This window comes from Trachurus japonicus, chromosome 3 (assembly GCF_045865225.1).
Source record: "Trachurus japonicus isolate A0001 chromosome 3, Traja_1.0".
Lineage (NCBI taxonomy): Eukaryota > Metazoa > Chordata > Actinopteri > Carangiformes > Carangidae > Trachurus > Trachurus japonicus.
In genome coordinates this window covers 32,734,036-32,761,728 of record NC_140909.1, presented here as the reverse complement: position 1 = coordinate 32,761,728, position 27,693 = coordinate 32,734,036, and the positions used below count along the sequence as shown (strand labels likewise).

Genomic DNA, 27,693 nt, shown 5'->3' with positions numbered 1-27,693 from the left:
TCATTTATGGGACCCTAATCCTCATCTCCATGATTAAATCGTTTTTTTCCCCCATAAATCTGATCTCTCATCAAGCAGTATTAAGTTTTCCAATGTCTGGGACATTTTTCCTTTCAACAGTTTGTCTTTTTTGTTTTGTTTTTCTAGATAACTGTTTCTTCAAATACTCTGGTGAGATTAATTAACTGAGGCAACCTGTTGGCACAATCTCAATGTGAACATATTTATGTAACCAAACAGCTAATGCCTGTGAGAAAGCCTGGCCTTGTTCAAATCCACCTCGATCCCTGTAGAGTCGAGTTCAGAGCAGACTCTAATTTCTCTGCTTGAAGAGATAAAATGTTTAAACTTCAGGCGAGGAAAAGTGCAGTTTTTTAGTCAGATGATGTGAAAACAAGTATTTTGCTCACCCACACTCCAACCTAATGAGAGGCCATGAGACACAGATGTGTCAAAAAATCCTTTAAGGAAAGACTCGTAGCAAAGACCCAGTGGCTGATTGATCTTCCTGCTGTAAAACGGCCCCATGCTAAACTGACAACCTGCTGCAGATAATTATGAAATGGATTGTGTTTGCAAAGTGCTGTGGCTGGATGTCATTTTTATCCATAAGACCTTTAAAAACAGACATTCAAATGATGGATTAATCAAAAAATGATGCCAACGGTGGGAGCAGCGATGGAAATGAAGGGTGTAATGCTGCTAATCAGACGGTTGTGGCAAAACCCTTCCCTCCATCTTCCTCCATCCTCCAATCCAATGATTTCAAAATTTTAGACTCTGCTTCCTCCTTGGGGTAGAAAACTAAACTGACTAACTGCTCAACAATTAATGTCTCCCTCAAAAAACCAAACAATTAATTATTTTAGTTGATTTACTGAAGAGAAGAGGAGATGTAAAGAGAATATTAAAGATACAATCAGTAAACAAAACAATCAGTTTTTCATCTTAAAGGAGGCGCTGATGGACTCAAAAGTATTTTTTTTTCCTTTTCTTTTTTTTTTGCAAACAGCTCTTTCAGACAAAAACTATCAAAGTTGATTTCTTGACAAAGGAAACAGCCTTTTGATGGCATTTTATTTTTGTTGACATTTTGCGGTTTGAGCTATAGTCCCAGGGGTGGGACGTGACATGTTCCGAAATGTTCACAAAGTTTTAAAATCTGTGGCATTTGAAAATGACTTTTGGTTGGTATTTTCCTGAGTAAAGCAACGTCCAAAAATACTATGCAATATCTGGGTGGTTTTTTTTTTTTTACAAAAAAAGGGGAAAGGCATATTTTTAAGAAGCAAAAGACTTTTATTCTTGCTAAAAACGGAGATGGAGCATTGTGAAACACATTAAAGCTCCATACAGTATAACGGTAGAGGTCCATGTGTAGCATAGAAACTGAGCCTTAAAAACCCACTGTTAAAACTTCTGCAACTTTGTGATGTCACAACAAAGCAATCGCCTAGCCCCGCCCGCCTGGACAATCAACCTTGTTTGGTTCCTTTCTGAGTGTTTTACCTGAAATCTACTACAATCTACTACACTACTGGATTAATCAGTAAACAGCTATCAGAGGAGAGGCTTGGAGCCTTCTCTCTTCTGATTGGCTGACAGTGACCTGTTGTTACTAGAGCTCCAGAAAGAAGCTGAGAGAGGAGATGTAAACTACACTGAGATGGTTCTTTGAGCCACAGATAGCTATAGCTTCTTAGGGATCAACACACTCCACTTAACAGACTTCACAGATATACATAAAACAAGATACAATTTTATAGCTGAAACAAGAGGACCAAGCAGTATGAACCGTTTGTTTGTTTGGGCTTAGGGATAAGTAATTAAAACACTAGTAAAGGAAAATCATTTTCAGTTATTTGTACAGATTCTTGGCTTCAAGCTTAGGTTTTCAGAAAGATGAACTGCTCTCGTACTTTGTAAATACATTTTTGCTCATGCTGGTAAGTTTTGAAAACAGGGCTTAACTGAGGATTTTAGTGCCATGTCCACCCTTGAATACCAATTGAAATGTGGCAACGGCACAGAGCGCTGCAGCTCCAGCAGCCTTTATCAGGTGGTAGTTACACGGCACATTTCCTGTGTGATGCTGTCGTGTCCCGGCCTGCAGCGGCAGACCACTGAGGGCTCGGAGGAGCTCGGCCACCCAGGCGGCAAGCTGGCGAGCTGTTGATGAAGTGAGGGGTCAATGCGGGGCTAAGTGAGACCTCACACTGGACAGGCAGGCCAGACCTCAGGCCACGGTGGCATATGGGTGTGAAGGAGGTGAGGAAGCGGAGTAGAGGTTGGGAGTGGGAGGGGGGCAGCCAAGCTGTCCACTCCGCCCTCTCATGAGACCCCCAGCTGTCACAACAGACACTTACCAGCCCTCACACTAAACACCCACCAGGGAAAGAGAGAGGGGGGGCAGCATCCTTCCTCTTTGAAACAGGAGGATGGAAAAGAGGAAGGATGGAAGGAAAAGAAGAGCGTAATCTCTTCTTCCTGCCGCTGTGATGTCTGAGGAATGCTGGGATCTGCCCCGCCTCCCCCTCCTCGCCCATGTCCTCCGCTACTTCTGAAGCCCGGCTGCAAACCTGCTAATTATAGTCGCTAAAGGATGAAGGTGTGACCTAAATAGTTATTTTAAGTCTGGAGCAGACTTGTGAGAACCACTGTGCAGAGAGAGCACAGAGGCGGTCGCAGCAGGACACAAGGGGTGGAGTGGGGGGGGGTGGGGGGTGGGGAGGGGTTCAGGCCTCCAACGTCCTACGACACAACTCACAGCAGCAGTGCCGGCGAGATCAGACTGCTCCGTTACAGTTCAGACTGAACTATAGCTTTTCTAACCATTGGAAAGATGAATGGATGAACGGTATAACTGCATGAACAAACTATAGCGCAGACATCCGTCTTTCTACTGCAGAGAGAAAGTTTAGGATTTAAGAGATTATAGGAAAATAATCCACTCTAAATGTGATCAGTGACAACTGTAGTTATTCATTTAAAGAAACTACCGTACTTTAGCTTCACTAATGTGAGGATTTGGTTTTGTGTCCCATCTAGGGCTGCAGCTATCGAATATTTTAGTAATCGAGTACTCTACTGAAAATTACATCGATTAATCGAGTAATCGGATAAAACGTATTTTTGCTTGGTTAAAGAGCAATTATGAATACACAAGAGAAAATAACATATTTCACTCAATAATGAATGACCAATTGGTTTCCTTTTGTAGAATCAACTGTTTTTATTTCTTAAATTCACAAGCAAGTATTTTCTGGTCTTGAAACATTACTAAAGAGGCGACTGCTGCTAACATAAATAAGAATAAATAAAACACAAATAAAAATAAATTAAATTAAATTACTTTCAAGATATCAAAAATAAATAAAATTAAATTACTTTCAAGATATCAAAAATGTTTTCTGTGGAGATGCTGCAACATGGAAGACGTGCTGCTGTGGTATGCAAGGGCCGTGTTACAACTAGAGTGCCTATAGAGAGACATTTTCTGTCTTTTTGTCGCCTTTTTCTCCCTCAGTCAAACACCCACGTCCGCCCCCCCGTTAAGGTTTCTACCTAATCAACGGTCTCACCGCAACAGATGGTTCACGTCATGATAACTTAAGTATTTTGGCCATTCAAACTTCCACAGTCCATAGTCCTTTTCTTTGTTTGATATTTCAAGAGACTTTGGTTAAGTAGCCTAACCATGGATAGCTCCTAGGCAGGATTGTTCTGCTGTGTTGTCGCCACTCGCCACCGTCCCCCCGTCATCGCGGCCATCGCCTCGCCGCCGCCGCCGCCCCCCTCCCCATCTCCGCCGTCATCCGCGGCGAACGGCCGCGCGGGGGGGGGGCGTGCACGGTTACGTTCATAGGTTACGTTACGGCGCACGTTGTGCCACATTGAAAGTCCGTGCGGCCGCTTGAACTACAATTAAATTAACGATTCCTCGAGGCAGAAAAAAATCCTCGGACCATTTTTTGTAATCGAGGTACTCGAATTACTCGAGGAATCGTTTCAGCCCTAGTCCCATCACTCATTTTAAAGGGCAATTCCAGGCGAATTCAACTCAGGGGTGTATTTTCCTATCATTTTAGGTCTAAAAGAAGGAATCTGAAGATTTTCAGTTTAATTGCTCCTGTTTTGCGGTAGTTGTGTCTGTCCCCGCATCGCCACGGCAGAAATGAATGGGAGTGGATGCAAGTTCCGCTGTTTAGGCTGTTTACAGCCCTCAAAGCTGCAATTTTTTTCCACAGACAACATCAGATGGCTACTCAAACATGCACTGAGAAGTTTTTTTTACTTGAAGCAAGTCAAGAGTTGATATTCCTGTGTTTATGACACAAACGGTAGCTTTCCAACTGCACCTGAACACACCGCGCACGGCAACTGGGTCTCGCGCAAGACTCCGGGAGACTTTGAATTAGATCTAGTTTTACAAACATGTTTGCTCGGAACTTGCATCCGCTCCCATTCATTTCTGCCGTGGCGATGCGGGGACAGACACCACTACCGCAAAACAGGAGCGATTAAATTGAAAATCACACCCCCGAGTTGAATTCGCCTGGAATTGTCCTTTAAGACGAGAAGTTAAGGTCTGGAGATGCTTTTGACATTTTCAGAGACTAAATCATCACGTACAGAAAAACAAGTCCAGAGTTTCGCTGTTTCAACCACTGAAAAGGACGGTGGTGGTTTCACGTTAAGCTGTTGCTTTAATGTTCACTGTGCTTCATGTGAGTTTATGGGCCAAATTCTAGCATACCATTGATATATTTATCTTATTAGATTTAGGTTTTCTTATGTTTATGTTTCATGTGCCTGCGAGAGCAATTTGCCTTCGGTGAAAGTACAGTTGAGGAGTTAATTAACAGTAAGATCCAAGCCTCCTTTATAAAATTGTCTGAAGTAAAATAGGCAACTGTAAAAACCTCAAATGGTTTTGTATCTGCATGTTTTTCATTTCATACAAAATGTATATCGCAATTTTATGTGATACATAAAAATATTGGATTTTGGTTTTGCTTTTAAGAACAAAAACAGTATCAAATACATATTTTAACACAGTCACACAACGACAAAATGACACCTACAGGGTTTTCTCTGCACGAACACTTCTCTCCTGAACAACACTCCCATTGGCCTCTGACTGTTGAATACACGCTGTTTACACTGTTCATCGACCTAACACACTCTCCCCCTCCAGCGGTGTTTCCACACCTGAGAGCCCACTGACAGTGTCCCGGTACCACGCGTATCACTTAACCTCGTGTCAAAACACAGGTGTAACGTAAACCCAGGGAGCAGGCGAAGGTCCTGAGCTCATAAAAGAGTGTGCGAGCTGGGAATAGCACCCTGCATGTAAGAAAGGCCCCCCCTCGCTGAGAGCGTATGCAGAGTGCCGAGTTACTGCAGAGAGGGGAGCTGGGAGCTGGAAAACAGCCAAGACACTGACAGAGGGGAAGACACACCTTCACCTCAGGGATTCACAATACAACCAGGCAGAAATGTGACTCAGTGGTTATAAAAGATAACACGATGGAGGATGGAGGTGGAGGGGTGAAGTTGGGAGGGGGGAGGAGGATAGTAGGCGCTCTCTTACCATGGCGTCCCGTATATCCGGAATCCTTTAATGGTGACGTCCGAGTCCTGCAGGTACACACAGTTTGTGAGGAGCGACTGGACATTGTCAAAGTCCTCTGGTTTGAGTTTGGAGACTGAGGGGAATCGGTAGTAATCCTGCTTGACCAGCTCAGCCATAAAGTCCTTATCAAAGGTCAGCTCGTGGTTCCCAGCGATCACGACTTTAAATTCATACGGAAGGCCGCCTGGAAGAGACGAGAGAGAGAGCAGGGAGAAAAGAGGCCGGTGAGCAGAAAGTCCACAACCTACAGTGATTCACATGTCGGGCTTTGCCAAACTTCCTCCTCACACTGACACGGTTTGTTAGAGACAAGAACTTTTTCCTCCAACCTCAGCTGAAAAAAATCAGTTACTATGGCATATCTGGAAAATTCATATGGAGTCACAGGAGTGCCGCAAAAAAAGACTGTTAAAGAGTAAAAAAAAAGTGGGAATGTATAAAGGAATGGATCAAAGAATAAAAATGTAAATAAAAAGTGTATAAAGGAATGAATTAAACATTGAAATTTGCTTTTACCTATGGCTTTTGCTTTTACAATATTCTAAAAAAACAAACAAACACAGGATCAAAAACAACAGAATTATTATTTTCTTAATTCTAATCCACTGACTCCATATATTGGGTATCAGTATATAGGTGATTACTTCAGTTCTGTGCACAAGCTCTGAACCGTTCTTGCACTGAAACTACATTTTTATGAACCCGACATGTCTGCAACGTCAAAGCTGCGCAGAGAAACGCCCAATCAGCTGTGTTTACCTCTTGCTTCGAATCTGTGAAGAAAGTTGTGAAGAGGTGGACGATGCTAACGAGCTTATTAAAATAATGAAGGGGCCAAAAAACAAAAGGTCATCGTTTGATCCACATATTATCAAACAGCTTTGATCCAGTTTTGCACAGGTCCTGTTTAAAGGTTTTGAAATCCCGTGTCCTTGTGTTCCAGCTCCCTGTTAGGACTGAATAATGCACTGTATTCTTACCATCAATGAAAGTAACATGACCTTTTAGGAAATAACTGACTTTTTTTTTTTCAATCTACCATATAACCAAATAATGAGAAACTTAATATTTAAACCAACCCTCCACTCAGAAGTGACTCAGCATTCCTGAGAAATTCAGACTTGGTGAAGCCGTGGCATAATGTTTGACTTCTATTCTATGCATTTCTGAATGTATTTAATAACATTATGTCAAATCTGTAAATTATATTACTGAGAGAGAGAGACTGTGTCTGGTAAAATTAACTTTTTTTCCCCACCACTCTATCATGCATATTCTGTTCAGATCCTGCAGCCCTTCCGCCCTTGAAGGCAGAACAGTATTTTGTAGAATCATAAACGTGCTGGTCTTCCCATGTTCAATGTCCATTTCTACAGTAACAGCATGTTATGTTGTGCCTATATTTTTTACACAGGGCACAGACTCCCTCAGACGCTCTCTATATTCCTAACCCTGAGCACAGATCAGGGCTGGAGAGAAAACTCCAGTAAGTGGAGGGGAAAAATACTCTCCATTCAGACAGTCAGAGAGGTTACAACCACAGCCGACGGCTCAGCTTGACCCCAGTGGACCGCCGTCCATCTCTGCCGAACACTGGGCTGCTGGAAGAGGCATGAACCTGAACTAAATAGAGAAGAACATCTATTACGAATCCCATCCCCTCATCTTTCAACTTCTGCTGTGCCCTTTTCTCTCCTTGGTTCCCTTTCACCATCAAGAAACTGCCTTACTACTTTATTCCAGCTGATTGAGCACTCGACGAAAGGGTCTGGCCTTCATCATGCTTCTACTCTCCCTCCATATTTCACTTTTTTTCCCCATTTTTTGGGGCTTCCTGTTGATTTTATTCCACTCGTCCTTCGATCCTTCCTGTCTCTTTTAAGCCTTTTCTGTAGATGCAGCACAGACTAATTTATGTGAAGAGTTAAACTAACAATAGCTACGGGAATAATGGATGTTAAGGTGCAGCTGCACCCCAAACAATATGAGCCACGTCAAGGCTGCAACTCATTCTTGTTTCCATCATCAATTGACCAACCAAGTATTTTCTATTTTCTCTGTTAATCTTTGTCTGTTGAAAACAGTCAGGTTTTCCTGGAGCTTTGGTGATCAATAACACCATTGAATTGCTTGTTTAGTCTGATCAACAGTCCAACAAAACAAAGATTTTGTGTTAAGTTTTAACTAAAACAGAAAAGAAAATCCTCACCAGAAAGAGGCTGAGCTGAGAATTTGAACAAAATACTCAAGGTGAAGTGTTTGTTGTTGTTTTGAACCAGCAGCTGAGCCTCAGAGTCGTGCCACTGACAGCTCTGTGCCACGCTAGGGAATCCATGATTACTAAAGCACCTTTGTTAACATATGGTCATATTGTTTGGCTGATGTTACACGTGGCGTCAGAACATTACAATATTGCAACGAGCCATGTGTTTTTTGGACGAACCAGGGTCTGTCCTCTTCCCAGTTAGTCCAAATTTGACGAACCGGGAAGAGGAGCTTCGAGAAGCTTCCGCTACAAAACAAGCTTGAAATATAGACTTATTTAATCTTTTTCGGGACAGTTTCGCATTTCGGGGCTTCAATACAAGACGGACATTACATACGAGCAGCATGGAGGTATTTGGATGTTTTTTGGTGTGTCTTTTTGTTACGAAGACAGTTGGTATCCATTTACAACCGTTATATGGACATGCACTGCTACGCCGAGACCCCCTGTAACTCAGAGAAGCCACGGATAACTCTGAAACTTCTCCTAGCCCTTAGTCGACATGAGGGTGAGTAGATAATGAGTGCAATTTGAATTTTGGGTGAACTATCCCTTTAACAGGATTCCCTGTAAAATATGAAAATATATTTATTGACAGAAATTGCACAAAGCGCTGAATGGTATGAAATCCTCACACATACACGGCAGGATTATTGCATCGGTTTACAATTGCGACGCCTACATCCACCTACAACACAGAGTGTGACTGACAGGATGGTATTCAGCTCACCAACATTAGCCGAACACCCTTTGTTCACGAGGTGCCTTTGTCCAATTGTTGCTCCGCTCCATGTTGCTGCGGCCGGTAATAGCATAAGGTAGTAATACGAGCATGCACCATGGTGAAAAATTGAAGAAAAAAAAGTCCAATAAAGAATCCAATGAGACTTTACAAATAATTTTTTTCAAAATATGTACGCTTTCAGCTTGTGAGAGTGAAAGGAAATGTTTAACTGCAGAGGACAAAAGTCAAATTCACAATTGGAAATAAAACGAATAAAAAGTGAATACATGGGTCAAAATACACTGGCTCAAAGCAGAGACATCCATTTCAGCTGTGTGTGTGTGTGAGAATGTGAGAGAGAATGAAAGTGTGTGTTCTCTAATGCTGAAAATGAAAGAATCATGGTTGCCTGGTCTATAAGTTTCATTCCTGCTGCTCTAAATTAGCTCTTGTCGCGTCTCAGGATCATAAATTCGGGGCTAACCTTATATGAGAGTGCCGTGTCTCAGTCCCTCAGCACTCTAACTGGATCACGCATCCATTTACTCACACACACACACACCATGGCAAATCATCGTCTCCACCATCAGGCTGGGAAAAGGTGGCGAAAACATAATTACCATCAAACAAACTCCATTTCCATTACTCCACTGGGAATTTTTACTGCTTTTTATTGCCACCATGATACATCCTACCGAGCCATGGCGCGGTGATACACCTAGATTTATTTTGTATTCTTCACCCACAAACAGGGATATGAAAGAGAGCAGGAGAATCAAAACCCAAGCTCTGAAAAAAGAAGAATTGCGTGTTTGCAGAAATGTTTTGTCATACTGACGAACGCAGCCGTAGATTTGTCATAGATTCGCCTGCATAATCAAAATATTACAATTAGAGAAAGACTTTTCACAGCGCACAACTAAAAATATACTGGTTCCAACCAGGGGTTTAATAGAAAAATCATACTCTACATGACATCCTGAAAATTAAAAGAGGTGGATATCATACAAAATTAAGGTGCCCACCCCCCCCCCCCCAATCTACTCATGTCAAATCATGACAAAATATGATGGAAGAGAATCAACACGTTTTCTAATTAGTGCAGACGCAGACAGACAGTATGCATTAGTTTTAGAGAAGAAGGAGGTTAATGTGAAATATGCACCGGAAAAACAGAAGACAAAGACAAAGACTTTACTCTCTAAAACTTTCTATCTTGGTTTCATCAGAACAGACAGCCTCGAGTCCTTTGGGTGCTGTTTTTTTGTCTCTCGTGTGTCTTTCACTGAGAAGAGGCCACTAAGCCATGAAGTCACAGTGATGGTTGTCCATCTGGATGTTTGTCCCATTAACACACAGAATCTCTGTGGTTGAACAAGCGAGGTTTTCAGGTTTACCGACTCAAGGTTAAGTCCTGCATTTTTTTCCTAACTTCTTCTGTGCACAAATGACACACTGTTCTGCTGCAACCTTCAATGCAGCAGAACAGTGTGTCTCTGGCCTTCGAGCCACTTCCTCCTCATGTCCTGGTTTTTGCTTTGGTCTGCAATGAGTCCTTACATAAACAGGTGTTTGCAAACCATATCCAGTTAACCTGGAGTGGACTCCAATCAATGTGCAAAAACAGATGATCGAGAGAAATGGGAGGAACCTGAACAAAATTTTTAGGTGTCATAAAAAACGATCTGCAAATATTTCTTTCTGTTTTATTAAAAAAAAAAAAAAAATCAAATCCAAAATGTTTGTGCTGTGTGTACGGATAAGGGGTATTTGGAGGTTTCTGGATGGTTGGACGTCTGTTTCAAATCATCTACTCTTACAACAAACTGGTGAAAAAAAAAAAAAGAGAAAAGAAAAGAAAAACCCATACAAGTGAACACACGCGTGCCTCTGGGAGCATCTTAAAGCAGGAGATCAGAGTCGGTGCTCTACCATCAGACAGGCTGGGTCAGGGAAAGCTCGTTCCTCGGCATCGATCTCCAATGATATCCTCCAGGAGACCAAACAGCAGTCAATGGCCCGGACAAAGTGCTGCCTCCTCCAGAGTCTGAGAGGAGCAGACAGAGGAGGCCGAGGAGGGAGGAGGGGCAGCGGAGGAGCACAAACGCATAACTCGAAATTTTCCCCACCCTTTTCCACCTGTCAAAACCACTTTAGATTCAGACTGATTCAATTGTTTTGCAATAACAGTTTCTGCATGCTGTAAAAATGTAAAAAAAAAACATTGTCCTGCTTAACATCCTGCATGCATGGAACTGCTTTTTGCGTTTTCAGGAGAGGAGATTATTCCCAATGTAGAGCTGCCATGCACGTCTGGACACAGATCAATTTTATGCTTTAAAAATGAAAATATACTACTGAGGACGTGACCTTTAATTTCCACAATATTGTAAAATGCTCTTCTTTACATAAAGGTCGAGTGACCATTACCAACCAGAAATCAATGCATTATTCAAATCGGACCAGAGGAACGATCAGTAAAACGATCAGATGTGAATGAATCGATGATATGCAGCTTCACAACTTCCACAGGGAGATGAATCTAATGAAGCTGAAAAAATAGTTTTGTTTCTCCTGAGACGCCACAGTTGCATCCCAGCGTGTTGAAGTTTGAGGAGTCGGTACATGCAACCGTCATGCAGAAAAATGTCAAATCATTTAACTACTACAGTATATCTTTAAAATGCCATTTTTCCTGATGACTTCCATCATGCTGTTGTTTCTCTGACTCACTCAGCGACTCCCTGCGCCTTCTTCTGAGAGGACAAAAAACAGCCTTGGAGAGAATATCAAACCTTTAACACGCACTTGTGCTTTCTTGGACAGACTCAATTAAGCATGCAAAGCTCAAAACTGCACTGCACGAACCACAACATAAATAAGCTGCATTTTCTCGGCCTGCAGAGAGCCTTCTGTCTCCCAAAAAAGAAGATACAATAAGAACTGAAATCTTTTCAGTGACAAAATCTTATTGACTTGACTAACTCCAGTTGGAAAACCATGTGGAAAAATGACGACATCTCAGGATTTGATTATTTAAGATATGATGGATGGCGAACCAGTCTTTGCTGTACAAGGCAACAGACAATTAGTGCTTCCACCAGAGTGATACGACTTTGGTATCTTACCGTATCACTAAATTCATTAAAAAAAAAGTAAAACACTTGATTGGTTGATGAGAGTTAAAGTTTCTCGTCATCGATCACCTTAAAACCAGTGGATTATGTTGCAGAAATAGTTTGAAAAGTTTCCATAGCCACTTGGATCATTTTTTAAAAATGTTACTTTATATATTTTTTTGGCTGTGAAAACTGGGTCAGCGTTGGAAGCCACTGTAACTGCTGTGAATCCAGACTGACTGTAGCTGGTGTCGTCTTTAGAGAGGGGAAAACTTTGACAGCCACCTTTCAACTTCACAGCAGGCGAGTGTTTGATACTCAAAACAGATTTTGAGAGGAGTGCCGCCTTAAGCTGAGTGGGTTTACTTTTTTTTTTTTTAAGGTCTAACACATCCCAGCAGTTTTCTGTTTGACACTCTGCTGTTGTGATTTACCATTTAATCTGAGAAAGGGAACTTGGTTTTTCATCGTGGTTAATTGGGAATTACATTTTCACCAAGAATTAATGTATTCCTCCCGGCAGAGAAAGTGTGTCACGGGTTGGGAACTGAACCAGGATTTTTTTTAAAGGTTCAGACCTCAGATCTTCTATTCCCTCTGCTTTGTCAACATCAAACCACTTCCCATTTTCTTGTGGTGCCTTCCTCTTTCACACCCTCGTTTCTACTTTTCATCTACTCTTTTTAGTGCACGCATGAAAAGGCATGGTGAACCTTCCTGTCGGCCGCTGCAGAGCTCTGCAGCCTATGCTTATTTGCAGCCAGTGAGAGATATTAAAGGAGAATTCTGGCCATTTTTGACCCCTAAATCATTGTCCTGATGGTCACCCAGTGTTGGGGGGAACAAAAAACGAGACTAAAATTGATGCAGGCAAACCGGAGTTACACCATGGCTAGACGGCGCTAACGATAGCGACAACGCTAAACGATGGGGGCAATATTTTCAACCACAACAAACACTCAAAAAACAATCAAATATCTATGGTACATGACTGGAATCCTTATGACACACCACTGAACTCATAAACTGTACAGTATAAACCGGTATAAACAGTATAAACTTTGTGTTTTTGCATGTAATCACTCACCTCAGACAGCCGAACTCTGAAACATCCTGGAAAGACATTACTATCCGATCGCAGAGCGCCTTCTCCCCGCCACAGAAACAAACACTTTTTCCTTGTTGTGATGATTTCTTTACAAAAATAACCTGTCAGAGATATTTTGGACATTACCACTGCACTGCTCGACCGTTTATTCTTGTAAAGAAATCATCACAACAAGGAATAAGTGTTTGTTTCTGAACGATTTAGGGATCCAAAACGGCCGGAATTCTCCTTTAAGCACAATCGGCTAGCATCAGTTTGCACAAATTTCCTGTGTGTTTTTACCTTGTTTTAATTTACACCAGGTAGTATGCTTGCAACTGCTTGCTTCTTGGTGTCGACAATGCAATGCTTTGTTTTCTTTTAATAATCCATTTTTCATTAAACTCTTTTGTTTCACTTGCTGAGGAATGACAACTCTGTTGAAACTAACAACCAAAACATAATTGGGGAAAGTGAAATGTGTTTAAAAAAAAAGAAGAGGTCAGAGTTGGTGGCACATTTGAGTGTCAGATTGTGTGTGTGTCTGTGTGTGCAACATGACAACACTGGCAGGACAGAAATACTTCAGAGTTGCCATGAGCTCTCGCCTGAAGGGTCCACACATGAAACACTGTCTGCTGGGACTGAAGCCACACACACACACACACACACACACACACACACACACACACACACACACACACACACCCTAGAGCCCCTCCCCAATCGCACAGCATGAGGCCAGAAGGAGAGGTCAAAGGTTAACTCAACCAGGGTGTTAGGTCAGAAGGGGTTAAACTGGACACTTTAGCACAGCAGTTGGGGTCAACGGGGGGAAAGAGGGGAGGGAGGGCAGCTTCATTGTGCGGTCCAGTTACTGGGTTATGCACGCAACATGTCTGGTGTCTCTTGTCCCCCTTGGCCCCTGACCATAGCACACCACCAAATGTTTGTGGCGTGTGAGTGTGAAAGCGATGCGTGCGCTCAGCGGCAGCGTGTGTTAAGCAGCTTAGTACCTAGCCAGTCGTTGAACTTCTTAACCTCGGAGGGCAGGCCCAGCTCGGTGAAGTCGCCCATGTGCAGGAGCACGTCGCCGTAGGGCATCTGGATGCCGTCTGTGCGCGAGTGTGTGTCGGAAACACACACGAACCTGGTGTGTCCCGTCGGTTTGGGAGTGTCATACGGAATGGGGTCCACCCTGAAAAGACAGAGAGAGAGAGAAATGTTCAGAGTTAGGCAGCGTGATACCAGTCTGGACTGTGAGCTGATTGGCTGGCTGGCTGGTTGGATGTCGTTTACATGTCATTCATTATTCTCCCTTACGTTACACAAGAGTTATTGGAAGTTTTATAAATTTTTCCCAGATATTTTGTTGCTTATACAACTACAGCCAGTAGAGACAGACAGGATATTCAGAGACAAGCAGGGGAACGGTATGGTTGAGCTGAACGGGATTCAAACCAGCAGCTCTAACTGAGCCCAAGTGGGATGTGGTTTGGACATTAGATCACCCAGAGATGTAATACATTGAAAGTTGACGATTTGAACAATTCAGATTGTGAGTATGTGTCTCGGTGAAGTATGAACAACTGCTTTCACACTGAAACATAACCCTTGTTTGATCCCTATTCTGGTGTACAGTGTATGGCCAAGCTTAAGTCACCTGTTGGACTCCGGGATGCTCTGACCACTTGCTGCATGTCACTCTGCACTACGGCGTCAACACAGTCCAGTTTCCTGTCTAGTTTTTTGCCCTGGCATTAAAATCAAATTAAAATTCATGCAATCTGTTTAAACAGTGATTTCCGACCCATGAAATACCATCAGCCATCAGTCAAGTGTATTTGATTCCATATTGTCACCAACAAAAAGACCAAACTCAACCAATCTCTTGCAAGGTGTGAAATTGTTCTCTCTTCATGAAAAATTGTGAACATTGCCTTTTGTTAAATAACAAAAAGAGCTACAATTCAAAGAATATGCCCTTTTTCCTCTTTGTTATATCCTAAAAGGGATGTGCTCGATAAGAGCACATGGAGGCATAGTATTATTTTTTAGGAATTATATGCAAATTTCATACCAGATAGCAGAAGGGGCACAGGCGAAAACAGGAATCTTAAAAAGATAATTTGTTGTTCAAAATAAATAACACAGTGCACGGAATAATGCATGCAGCAGAGCAAAATGCGTCTCAAAGAAAAGAGTGGACATCACAACAGTGAAAAATCTGTATTCTGGTCTGGAAAACAACCAGCACACGGGTTGATTTGTGCACACAAGGAGGGAAATGGCTGTTTTGTGGCATCAGATTGGCTAAAGAGACGGTGAATTAAGGCACGTCTTGCCCTCTCTATCCATTATCTAAAGAAAAAACACTTAGACCCAAGTCTGGCTGGAAAAAGCCTTTTATTCAGTGTTTTTGTTCAATACGAGTGCGTAAAAAAAGAAGAAAACCTGTACTTTTTTTTTTGGGGACTGAAAGGCAAGAGGGGGAAAAAATCATCTTGTCTATAATTGAAGTCTACAATGTGCAATCCTCCAGCACTCTGCCACTAGACCATTATTTCATTAGAAGGGATGTCACTCTGTCGACAACATCAGACACATAATCAACGCCGCAATCTCCAACCTGACAAGCGCACACACACACACATACAGAGTTAACTCGCACGTGTGCACAAACATGGCACAAAAACAGCCACAGAAGCAGATGAAATCAAAAGGTTTCAGACTGACGAAGACGCTATTAACGGAGATGGAGAAAATAGGCACCTTGGCACAAAAGAAAATCTTACTGGGAGAGAGAGGCAACATTGAATTTGAGAGGTTTCATTTGGGAAGCAATTTTCCTGTTTTCCCCATTTGTGTCATGTTGACCAGAATATTAAACTTGGGAAAGTCTCCACACAAAGACCACCGGGGTTCTGTCGTCGTTCTGTCTCTGAGATGAACAGTCGTCTACAAGGTCAGGTTGACGGTGAAGATGGTGATGGAGCCGACTCCTGTAGCCACGGTGTGCAGGCTCAAGTCCACCCAGCGTCTCTTGTCACTGTCTATGATCAGAAGTCTGCAGTGGAGGTGGTCAATTATGATAAAATCTTCAATTATGGTACAGTACTGGGCGACAAATTTAAAGGAAAAAAAAATGCCACAAAATCTTGATCCACCACACAACAACTCCAAGAGTGCCTCAAGTCTCCAGCTCTCTGAACTACACTGAAGGTATGAACTCCCTTCTTCCTTGATGTTTTAATGATGGTGGTGGAGAAGAGTGCCGTCGCAGTTCAAAATTTTCCACAGGTGTTGAGCTCAGTTGAAAGCTAGAGACTGTGAAGGTCATGCCACATTCATTTTCATAAAACCCAGGATATGTTGTATTTCTCCTCTCATTTATTCTGCTTTCACCTTTAATTTGCCTCCATCTGCAAGGTGTGTTAAAGGTCTCGTACAGTATAAAGGTAGAGGTCCATGCATAGTGCGTTTATAAAGCAGGTCAAGGTTCTATATTATTACTGTGAAAGTATCAAAGCCTCACTCCAGAGAGAGACGCACACACAGCCTGTATTCAGAAACTGAGTCTTAAAAACAAGCTGCCGGGACTTTGTGATGTCACAAAAAAGCAGTCACCAATAGCGGGTGTGCAAACCTTTCAGGATTTTTTTTTTTTTTTTTAATGGCCAAGTACAGTACTCACTCAAAAAACAGTCAGCCATAGAAGAGAGGGTCAGGGGTCCTTCTCTCCTCTGATTGGTTGACACTGCCCTGTTGTTACCAGAGCTCGAAGTAGGACGTAATAAAGCCTTGGCTTTTGTATTAAAATCACGAATGTATCTTCTTATGGATCAACTGAATTATCTATTTTTCCACAAACCCTGTCTTTTAATCACACGGCAAACGTCGGGTAAATGCAATTTTGCCACTCTCTTTGACTTTACAATTCCCACCACAGAGGACTGATACAAGCAGATATCAGAGGGCTGAGAGCGTGTGTCAGTAGAAACAGCAACATATTGCTGATAAATTAACGCTGTCCCGCTGTACATGTTGCACAACTCTCGTCTGTTGCCACTGAAGTCTAACCAACATTTGTAGTCGCCATCTGTGTTCAGTAGCCACTGTCTGCAGCCTGTAAAGCAGCTGCACACATGCTGTATCTCCAGCTCCCCGGGGGTCTGTTGTTTCTGCCTCTGCAAGACTGGATGAATCTGAAGCTGCGAGCGAGAAGAGGCTGCTCAAAAAAAAAAGAAAAAAAAAAGACTGACATACTTGGCTTAGGCTGCGCTCACACAGACAACAGCACTGTTTGATCAAATGTAGCCCCCTCATCAAATTGAATGAGGAGACTCTGTGGGCTCATTGGTTGCCTCTTAAATTTGCATATTTTCTAGTTTCCCTTGGTCCTATATAATAATAAACTGCAGAACTCTGGGATCTGGACTGTAAAATTATTTTTAAATTTTTATTTTTGGGGGGACATGAATGATGCATCCAGTCTGACCAGTGATGTTCTGGGAGCCCTCTGCTGCCCAGTCTCCTTCTACTGTCTTATGATAAAAAGGTAAAAATGCCCATAAATTATAGATCCAGTGAAATATTAATTGAATCCTGAATTGAAGACGCTTATTCAGATCAACAAATACAACACCCTCAGCACCTCAGTCCTCTGCTTTGTCTAGCTATCTAGGGCTGTTTTCAGTCTGTTTGCCTGAGCAAGCACAAAATATGCACCGTAGACCTGTAAAACTTTAATGGCGCTCAAAATTAATGCTTTCTAAGGATGCATCTAATTAGAAAAGTTAGGTTTACTGTATTTTGGACTATTTTTCTCATTTACAGTCCAACACCATGGCTATAGGGCTATAGACAGGATGGATTTCTAATGTGTCTCTGGTCTGTAGCTTGTAGCTTTGTGTCTGTGGCTCTCATTCTCCATTGGTCGTCTGCTTTCAGTCTGTCATCAGTGTTTGCCGGTTGTTAGCCGTGTCCCTCCTTCCAAGCTCGTCCACACAGCTTCAGCTGGGAGACGCCGGAGCAGATCTGAGCTCCTCATCAGCTGCCCCACAGCGGGCCTGGCCTCCATATCAAACACAATGGACAAAATGAAAAACTAGCCACAGAGATAATAACATTTACTATTGACTGTGTGCAGTAAATAAGTCTCTGTGTACCCCCCCCTCACACACACACACACACATTAACTTGAGCCAGCAGAGCAGCACATACATTGCAGTGTAGCTGCTGATTAGATCTGGTGCTCTGTGGTGCCTGGACGTCATGAAGCTTTACAGGACTCGACAGTTCTCGTCATGGAGGAAGGACGAATGCAGAACCACATGGGATGACAACGCGCACGAGAACGCACACTCGCACACACACATATATACATATGTATGCATGCACACAAGCATGAATATTAAAACAAAGCCAAGAGAAAAGCAGCCTCCATATCCACTCCTTTGAGATTTAATCCACCAAGAGAATGTAAGTAAATACCAGCAGCCCCTATCAATTAGAGCAGGCCTGGGCCAAGAAACCTTCATGATAGTGCTGCATTGGTGTCTCACTCCCTCTCTCTCACACACACACACACACACACACAAAGAGAGAGGGCCCCTGTCTTTCCTGTTAACATATGACTGTATAAGAATTCAGAGGTTCATTAGTAATGTATACAGGAGTTCAGGAGTTCAGCAGTGCAGCACAGGCCTCTGATCTATTGTAAACGGAGACAGTGAAAATGAAAAAGACTTCCTGCGCTCCGGCTGCAGGTAAAAGAATATTCTCCAGTGACAGACTGAACTGTGTTAGCATGAAGGTTCGTGTTAACATGTCTGAGCTCCGGCGTGACATCAGAGGGAAGACTGCGGAGGAGAAAGAGTGAAGAAGGGGGGGAGAGGGGGGGGGGCGGGGTGGGGAGAAATGCTAATGCGCTCGAGGAGGGCAGCAGCACACTCTCAAATCCGCCATGACATTGGAGCTGACACAAAACCGAGGTCTGTGGCTGCAGAAATATCTGCTCGATGAAGAAACGTCTGTGATCATTCGGCGGAGAAAACCTCACAGCGTCGACTTCCACCTCACCTCCGGCTGCTGCGTTCACGGCAAGAAATTAGCTTTAAGAATTTTTTTTTTTTTGCTCAAAACCGTGATGGTTAAGTCGCCTTCATGTGCGCCCGCCCGTCTCAGAAAACAAAATTATACATCGTTGCACTTCTGCAACTGCGCATTCATTTTCACTTTGATTATGAAGTGGAGTATTTCTTGGGCTTGCACCAGCCACACACACCATCCTCTGTTCTTAATTACAGACAACAGAGGATGTTTCACGTTTGGCAGCAAAATGAAGAAAAAAAAAATCAAGCCAGTTTGTTCTTGTTTTCTCTGAGAATGTCGAGCCTTTCTGCTGTCTCAGTGTCTGAAGTCGTCATTTATTTACATCACCATAAGGTAGCAGATTTGAATGTTACTGGAAAAAAAAAAAGAAATTCAGGGGAAATGAACATGAAACAGTCCAGTATCATTACATCCTGTGATCATTAACATTAGATCCTGAAGCAATAGCATTAAATCCAGTGATGATGTCCCAGCTGAGATCAGTCAGTCCACAGCTTGTGTTTTATTGTAGCAGCAACAGGTATCCCACAGTGAGGACAACTGAATTACACTATGTAATAATTACATGTGTTCACGTGAATTAACACAATTATTATTATTATTACTATTATTAACAGAAAAAATAAGCCAAGGTAACATGTTTCAGGAAATTAACTCAGTTATATGCAAATAATAAAATGATTTCTATTCAGACACAGGCTGCATTCAAATGAGAGGTTTTTTAAAAAAAATAAAATTGAATGTTTATTAAAAGCGAAAAATAAGGCCGACAAACTTGATTCGGCTCCAGGATTGAACCCATACATGTGATATGAAGGAGGAGTGAAAATCAGCGTGGGAGAAGCAGGAGGAGGAAAGGTGGAGAGCTCTCTGATGTCTGTAGGAGGATATTTCGTTTGACTGAGCACACTTGGCTCCGTGGCCTTTTGGAAAAACACACAAGCAAATGGGGTCAAAGTTCAGCCTGAGCTTGCTTCTTCAAACGTGACGCTTAACTCACTGCAGATAAGGAGGTCGCCGTCTCCGTCGCTCTCTGACTCCTTGTTGCTCTTTAAGGACGTCATATAATCACTGTGATTGATTGCAAGTTGGGTTTTTTTTGTGAGTGTGTGTTTTCTCTCTCTCTCTCCCATTACTGAAAATGGCTCCAATCCACAAACACACAGTGGTTTGTTCACTACCTGGCCAAAAACCTGTCGGGCTAAAGAGCTCTTCATCACTCTTTCCGGTATTAGTTACATTGCTACAAGTGATGATTTAATGTTTGCCTCTAATGTGAAAATAGACATGACCATAAGAATCGCTGCTGAACTGTAAAGTCTCAATGATTTTAACTGTGAAATCCATTTTTATTAAAAAAGGGGATTAAGGCAGGTGAGGCTGGGAATCCCAAAGAGAGCGGGGGGGGGGGGGGTCTTTCTCACTGGAAATAAAAACTTCCTTAAGCAACCTCAACAGATAAACCTTTCCAATGTTTTTCACCAGTTCAGACACAGTCCCAAAGTTCTCAAACCAAATTGGGATAGGGATACTCGGTTTCCGGTGCTGGAAAACACGAATTGTGTGAACAAGAGATGAAACGTAGGAAAAGAAGAAAACGTTGTTGTGTGGATGTAGCCTGAGAACGACCACACCTCATGACTAGAAGCATGTGACCCATCAAAGACAGCATGTTTAACCCTGAACATGACGGCAGAGGCGGTTCCTAAACCATGGACAGTTGAGTTGGACACTCATTTACTGCTTCAACAGGCTCCTCTCCTCTAAGAGATGCTGAACCTGGCTGCAGGGATTTGCAGTCATTCACAGCGGTGATGGTGGCTGATGAGAGATGGCTTGGGTCTGGCGCTCCAGCTCATCCTGTGGGCACTGGATGGGACTGAGGTTTTGACTCTGTGCAGAACAGGCAGGATGTTCCACACCAAACTCCACATGACTTCTACAGGCTTAAATATTGTTTGCTGCAGCGTGGAGACAGTCTCACTGAGAGTAACGTAGTATATTAAGGCTGGGTTGAATACGCTGATGTCCCGCCCCAGTCCTGGCAGGGTTAATAGGGTCAACGACCTCTGAGCTGCCCACTTGTCTCAGACAGAAATGCATGTCAATCAATCACAGTTCTCTCTCTGCTTCCATCCAATTCGTACCTGCCGCCACCTGCTGCTGACGGATTAGCCTCCTTCTCCTCCTCCTCCTCCTCCTCCTCCTCCTCCTCCTGTTCCTTCTTGTTAATGGAATTGCCCTGCTAATGATTTTTCATCAATGAGGCCACCAGTTGGGACACAGCCACCTAACCCCAACCATGCCTCCACCCCACAGGGGTCAAAGGGGAAATGTGGAAATAGACCTCTAATCAACTAAAGCTGACCTGCTCATACGTGACAAACTGGGTGGAGGAGACTCACTGGTTCACAAGCGAAGCTCAAATCAACGGCATGAAAAATCTAAATCGTGATTTACTGTGACACCTCACTCCCTGAATTTGTATGAAACAGGATCAAAATCTCAATTACAATCGGAAAATCTTCGGGTCCTGCAGGATGTTACCACAATAAATATGTTTAAATTGCTTGGAACAATTTTATCAACATATAGAAAACTTATCAACAATGATCGGTAAATCAGTCACGCAAAGAGGTTTAACCCTTTTGTAGATCCAGTTTCACAAATTTGAAGACTCTGTTTTTTTGATAATTTCTTCTGTTTTCCTATTTCTGACATGACAGGTGAATCAATCCTTTGAAAACTACACAAATAATGATGTAAAAAGGAAAAAAATACAGAATTTTCTTTCTGCATGTATTTAGCAGCAAAGTTAAATACTGTAATGCAGACAATCTATGCAGACAGAAGTTTATCTTGCCGGGACTTAAATCTGAGCCGAGCAGGACGAGGAGGACCAATCCTAGACGAGTGACACCTTTGATGATCAAACCTAAAATCACAGCGGCTGATTAAATGAGTGTAAACGAAGCTCTGTTCTTCAGCGCCTCCTTGTTGAAATCCACAACAAAGAGCATTAGAGAAAATCTGAGGTTTGTGTGTCCACTACAGTAAAAGAGAGTGGCAAATTTCAAAACCTTATCACGGCTGAACTGGAGACAAAATACTGAGGCTCACACTCTTTTTATCACCCCTTTCACAGGAAACATCAAAACACAATGATCCACGTTTCCTGTCTATAACCTCTGCATCAGTTCCCCTCCCCCTCCAATAGACTCTCACACACACACACACACACACACACACACACACACCGCTCACTCATCCACGGTGCAATACCATTTCTCCGAGAGGAGCAGAGAGAGCGCCTCTCTTATCTTCTGCGTTTCAGCTGTCTGCGCTAATTCAATAAACTTCAGAGGAACAAAATGAACACAGGAATAACGGAGAGGGGGGTGGTGGGTGGCGGTGGCGGCGGCAGAGGTGGGGAAGTCGATTGCACAAGGGAGTGGAGAATGAGGCAAAGGTGGGAGAAGAGAACAAGAAAACAAGAAAACCCAACAGGAACATGGGGGCAAAGCACAAACAAAATGTAGATGCGCAGCAGATGGAAATTCACCAGAGAGGGGGGGGGGGACGTGAAACACGAGGACGCCGATAGAAACATTCAAATGAGAATTGATTTTAAGGAAAATATAATGCCCCCCCTGCCCCCAACACACACACAAACGCACACAGCGACTCCATTTGTTCAGGCAGGGTGCGTCAGCGTCATCCCTCCCCGTTACTCCCCTCACAATGGCACACAAAGCCTGCACTGGTATATCAGCGCCGGAGAAACCTTCCGGCGCTGCGCTGGGAAATAAATTGCTTCTGCTAATGCCCCTTTCATTATGGCACAGCCCTTAATTGTGCTGCTGACAGTCTGCCTGGCTGCAGGCCTGATGGGAGGAAGACTGAGGAGATGGGCGCAAAGTGGCTCCTGGGGCCAAACGCCAACCAGCACACCGCTGGGAGAGGTAGAATTTTTTTTTAAAAAAACAGTAGAGAAGACATGACTAGGATTACTAAGATTAATTGTCTGATTTGAGCCTTTCTCAGTCAGTATCGGTTTATCTGTTTTTTGTTCCTTTAAACTTTTACAGGTGAACTGCAAACTGCCTGGGTTTTATTTAGAAATTGCGTCCTTACATTGGTTGATCCACAAGAGAAAACTAATGTTAGTGTTGTGTTCATTCAGTTTGTAGTTCTTCTCCTGTTTCTACAGGTTTGCTCCACACAACCCTGTAGGACTGACGGGGGCTCGTGAAAAGCAGAAAAGTGTGTAATCATTCATCAGAGGCTTTTTACCTTTTTCTAGAGTTTACTGCAGTGCTGCACTGAGGCCATTTTGAATAATAAAAAGTTATTTATCGTTGAGCCTCCAATGCAGCGTTGCAACCATATTTGAGGGATTATTTTTTACTGCGTAATACCGGTATCAGCTTCACATATCCCATATCAGTGTGGCCCGAAACCTGACTAATAACAAAGTACAGAAGAAATGTAAATTAACTTTATTGCACCTTGTCATGTGAAGGTTATCACTTTAAGACCCTTTGATGGGCCAGTTTTGTACCAAGGTATTCAACCCGTTTCCTGGCATTCTGGTAATAACCAGGCTTTTCGAAGATATTCTCGCACAATTAGTATAAAGTACTGAACCTTAATGGTTTTCTGGTACTACCAGAAGCCAAATTATGCAGGTTAGAAACCAACGTCAGATTCATCATCATGTTTAAACATTTTTTAAAAGTGAAATTTAGGAAAAGTTCTTGTACAGCTGCTTTTATATTTAACCCTTTGTTAAACTAAGGTTTTTTTTTATTTTTTTAAGTGTGTTAAATATCTCAAGGTATAATTTATACATAATGTGGAACTTACTTTTCTGACAAATGATGAATTGTAAATGAGGAAATCTGCAGCAAACACAAATACCTGCATCACACAACTCGATGGAGATTCAATCATGAAACCTATTGGAATACATTCTTGTTCACCAGGATCAATCAAACCAATGGAAAACACCAGGAAATGATCCTGTTCACAGTACAAATTTACCTGACTGAAAAGTCAAGACTCTAGGTTCCCATGAAGAGTTAAGTAAAGAGATTAAATGATTCAGGTTATTACACACACACTGATACCAGTAAAAGCAAACTGAACAGACTTTAAGCTGCACAAACAAAAGGACTTGTCACGTTGAGGAGTTGCAGGCTCAGACCACTTCACTTCTACTTCATGTCAAAGAGGAAGTGACATCATCAGGCGATCGTGCCCTGCGATGCCAGGCTCCAGGGACTCGAAGGCCGAAAATCTCAAAAGACATCAAAAGGGCTTCAATCTCAAAAACAGCAGACCTGCCCAACGTCAACTGTCACTTAACCCACCACCACCACAACCACCACCACCGACTCCACCACCTCATCGCAGGTCAGGGGTGGAGAGGGAACTTAATCAAGGGTTCTCCTGTTACAAAAGCCCCTCCACTCCTGTCGGCCGGCCGGCGGGCGGCAACAGGCCGACAGAAACAAAAGGTCGCGCGATGGGGCCGGCTCTTTGTTCTCAGAGGAGCTGAAGCCAGACTGTTGCTGCTGCCGCTCCACAAACTGTTTGGCGGGAAAATAACGCAAGGGATATAGCCGTGAGCGGTAAGGATGAGGCTGCCATGTTAACTGGAATCTTTTTATTTTTTTTACTTGCACCATTGATTAATAATCGCAGATTTCCACACTGATTTTCAATCTCTGCCAAAAAATCCTATTGTGGCACATCAATGGTTGCACCATCAGCCTGAGTTGCTATTTCATTTTCATTCAATCATTTAGTCAGACATTAGCTGTCTGCTGTTTGGTAAAGGGGAACGGGGAGATTGTTCAAGCTCTCATAACGTCATTTTCAGTCCACATGATAGATGATGTTAACGTCCATTTGAGAGTAATTATGTCAGTAATTTCACCTTCAATAACCTGTATAGCCCAATTCATCTCATACACACCCTTGGCGCCATTTTTTGTCTGCGGCAGATTCACCCACTACACTGAAGCATACACCTTCATGCAGGCAGAGATAACAAAGTCTGCAACAAGTGCCAATGGACCGATCAGAGCCATGCGATCCCATACAGGTGGAGAAGGAGCAGAGAAACTTCACACAGAGCTTGTGCGGAAAATCAGAGTGACATTCGACACGGGAAAGAAAATCCGACTCAGGTTATAGAACAAAACCCTGACCGTGTTTTAGTTCCTAAAAGTGGATCATCATCTGTCATCTGGAGACACTTTGGATTTAAATCAGGCGACCACAAACATGAGCGGATCCCTGGTTGGAGTTTAGCTTCAGGTCGTAGCTGCACCACAAACTAATAATACAAATGCATTGCAACAATTACAGCAAAAACAGTAACAGAGAGGAGCCCCTGCAACTTGAATAGAGAAAGTAAAAACAAATGTCTGGGCTCAAATTCTAAATTCAATAGTTGTATTTCTGAAAACCATGACAGATAAGTGTTATTTATAGACGTCCAACTATTACTCCAAAACAAGCAGAGTGTCGTCTGTTTCCCAACAACTGGTTCAAGAGCTCAGACGGCGAAAAAGCAAATGATCCGTTAGAAAAGGCAGGTAAGCGCTGCTCTCCGTCGTTTTTTTGCTTCCATCAGATCTATTAATGGCAACTAATGCTACGAGGAGAGGGTGAGAAGCTGGCACTTCTGATGTGTTCAGCGGTAGATCAGGCAACACATGGAGTTTAAAACATTTGTTTGCGAGTCGCACTTTGTGTTTTTCCACAATTAAATTGCCAATTATCCCAGCATTTTCATCTTCAAAGTGACCTCTGCTGCTGAGGGGCTTGCACAAATAAGGTTTAACTTGTTTTGCGCAATGAGATACAAGAAAATACGCAGGGATCCCTCCTTCGGAAATAGGAGCAGAAAAGCTACCATTATCAACACAGAGAAGGAAATGCCCTTTTTAATTATCATCTGAGCGCTTCGTCTGGGTCCCTCCGTCCCGTGACGCTAAATGCCAAGTATCCTCTCTCTCTCTGTTACACTATGAAAAAAAAAAGTTGATTTACCCACAGAAATCATTCACGTGTGTGTATACAACACTGTCAGCTGTGAAAGTGCTCCTGTTCTTCTCACTGTGAAGAAACAGATCTTATAAAAATCATTATTCCAAGCTACTTCCTTAACCACAATTACAGCCCGCTCCCCTGCACCACAAAAAAGGAAATAAGACATTTAAAAAAAAAAAAAAAAAAAACCTCAAGGAGTTCATTAATAAAAACCAGGACATGTTAGGACGAATGTGTGAAGGCTGTGTTCTTCTTCTCCTTCCTCACCAGCGTGTGTGGATGCAGGCGGCGGCGTCATTAAATGATTCATACTTATGAGCTCCTCAATTATTCAGAGGGCGGGAATAATTAACAAGGCATCTGGAGGAGAAGGAGTTTGTTAAATGTGGAATTTTTATTTGTGTGTGTGATGTTGGTGTATGTGTGTGTGTGTGTGTGGGGGGGTGTTCAAAGAATTTTCATTTCCCAGCATTAAAATTAATGTATTAGAGCCCAGGTGTCTTAAGTGAGTTATATTTAAATGGTGAATAAATAAGCACCTGAGAAGGAGAAAGGAAAAGAGCATTTAACACTGTGTGTTTTCTCTGGCGTGTTTACAGGCAATGACTCTGTGTGAAGAATCACAGGCTGACTATTGCGTTGTTAGGAGGAGATATTATAGGACAACCACTGGAAACGCTCCAGCCTGATTGGCTGCTTGGTGTCCACATTGTTCCAGTTAATAATAGTCAAAAAATGTTTTTTCTTGCACTGTGAATACAAATCGACAACAGTACCGCTGTGGTTATTGCATAAGAGTGACACACTAACCGATAATGTGACATTGGTGTTAAATAATAATTACATTTAAGTACCTCTGTTTTGTCAAAGCAATGACAGTAGGGCAAATGTTTTTAGCGCTTCCATGATAGTGAAGATTGTGAAACTATTATTTTATCAGATTAAAGCTCATTTAGGTTTTTGTATTCTACTTTATTTACGCAAATCACTTTGTGAAAAGATTTTATTAAAAAAAAACAAAATAAAAACCTTAAAACCTTGCTATATCCGTTAAGTTAAGGAGTTGTAACAACTTATTTTGGCACCGGAACCTAGACTGAGATACGATAACAACATGAGAATCGACACTTTTCAAACGATTTCCCAGCTCTATGGGAAACATCACATTTAATCCCGCAGTGTCACTTTTACAAAGATGGATTTAGTGTTTTTCCAAGACCCTGTTGACAGAGCTTGGGATTGAACCTTAGGCCGGTTTAAAATGTGAAATATAAAAACAAAGTAGGAGGCAAAAAAAAGAGGCCAACTGTGAAACTAAAATTGACAGATAAAGACGCTGAGGTTTATATTCACAAAATGCGTTTCCAAAATGCTCTGGCAGCTCTTAACTCAGCAGAGTCCCACTGTAGGTGCTTTTTAAGGGGAAAAAAACACTAAGCGACGAACGTGCAACAACTTGGTGGAGCATGTGGTTCTCTCCAAGGCACCGTCAGAAAATCACAGATTTCCTCTTGGAGTAATCTTAAACCCATCGCAGACAAGCACACACACACACTCATGAACACACTTACTGTGTCATAAAGAAAGTTCAGAGTGTGATGTAAGAGCTCCACAAATGACTAGAAACAGGAGGGAACATACACTTACACAAACTCTCCAATCACCATTCACCTCTAATGACACAAA

At 42.6% G+C, this 27,693-nt stretch overlaps 1 protein-coding gene across 1 annotated transcript in view; it reads right to left on the bottom strand.

Annotated features, from left to right (window-relative positions):
• The window catches only part of mpped2a (metallophosphoesterase domain containing 2a), a 70,723-nt gene that overhangs the window by 35,056 nt on the left and 7,974 nt on the right, over nt 1-27,693 (bottom strand). The window contains exons 3-4 of the mRNA XM_085771036.1: nt 13,848-14,029; nt 5,594-5,819 (exon numbers count right to left, since the gene is read on the bottom strand). Coding sequence (XP_085627162.1) covers nt 5,594-5,819; nt 13,848-14,029 — 408 coding nt within the window. The remainder of the gene's footprint in view (nt 1-5,593; nt 5,820-13,847; nt 14,030-27,693) is intronic.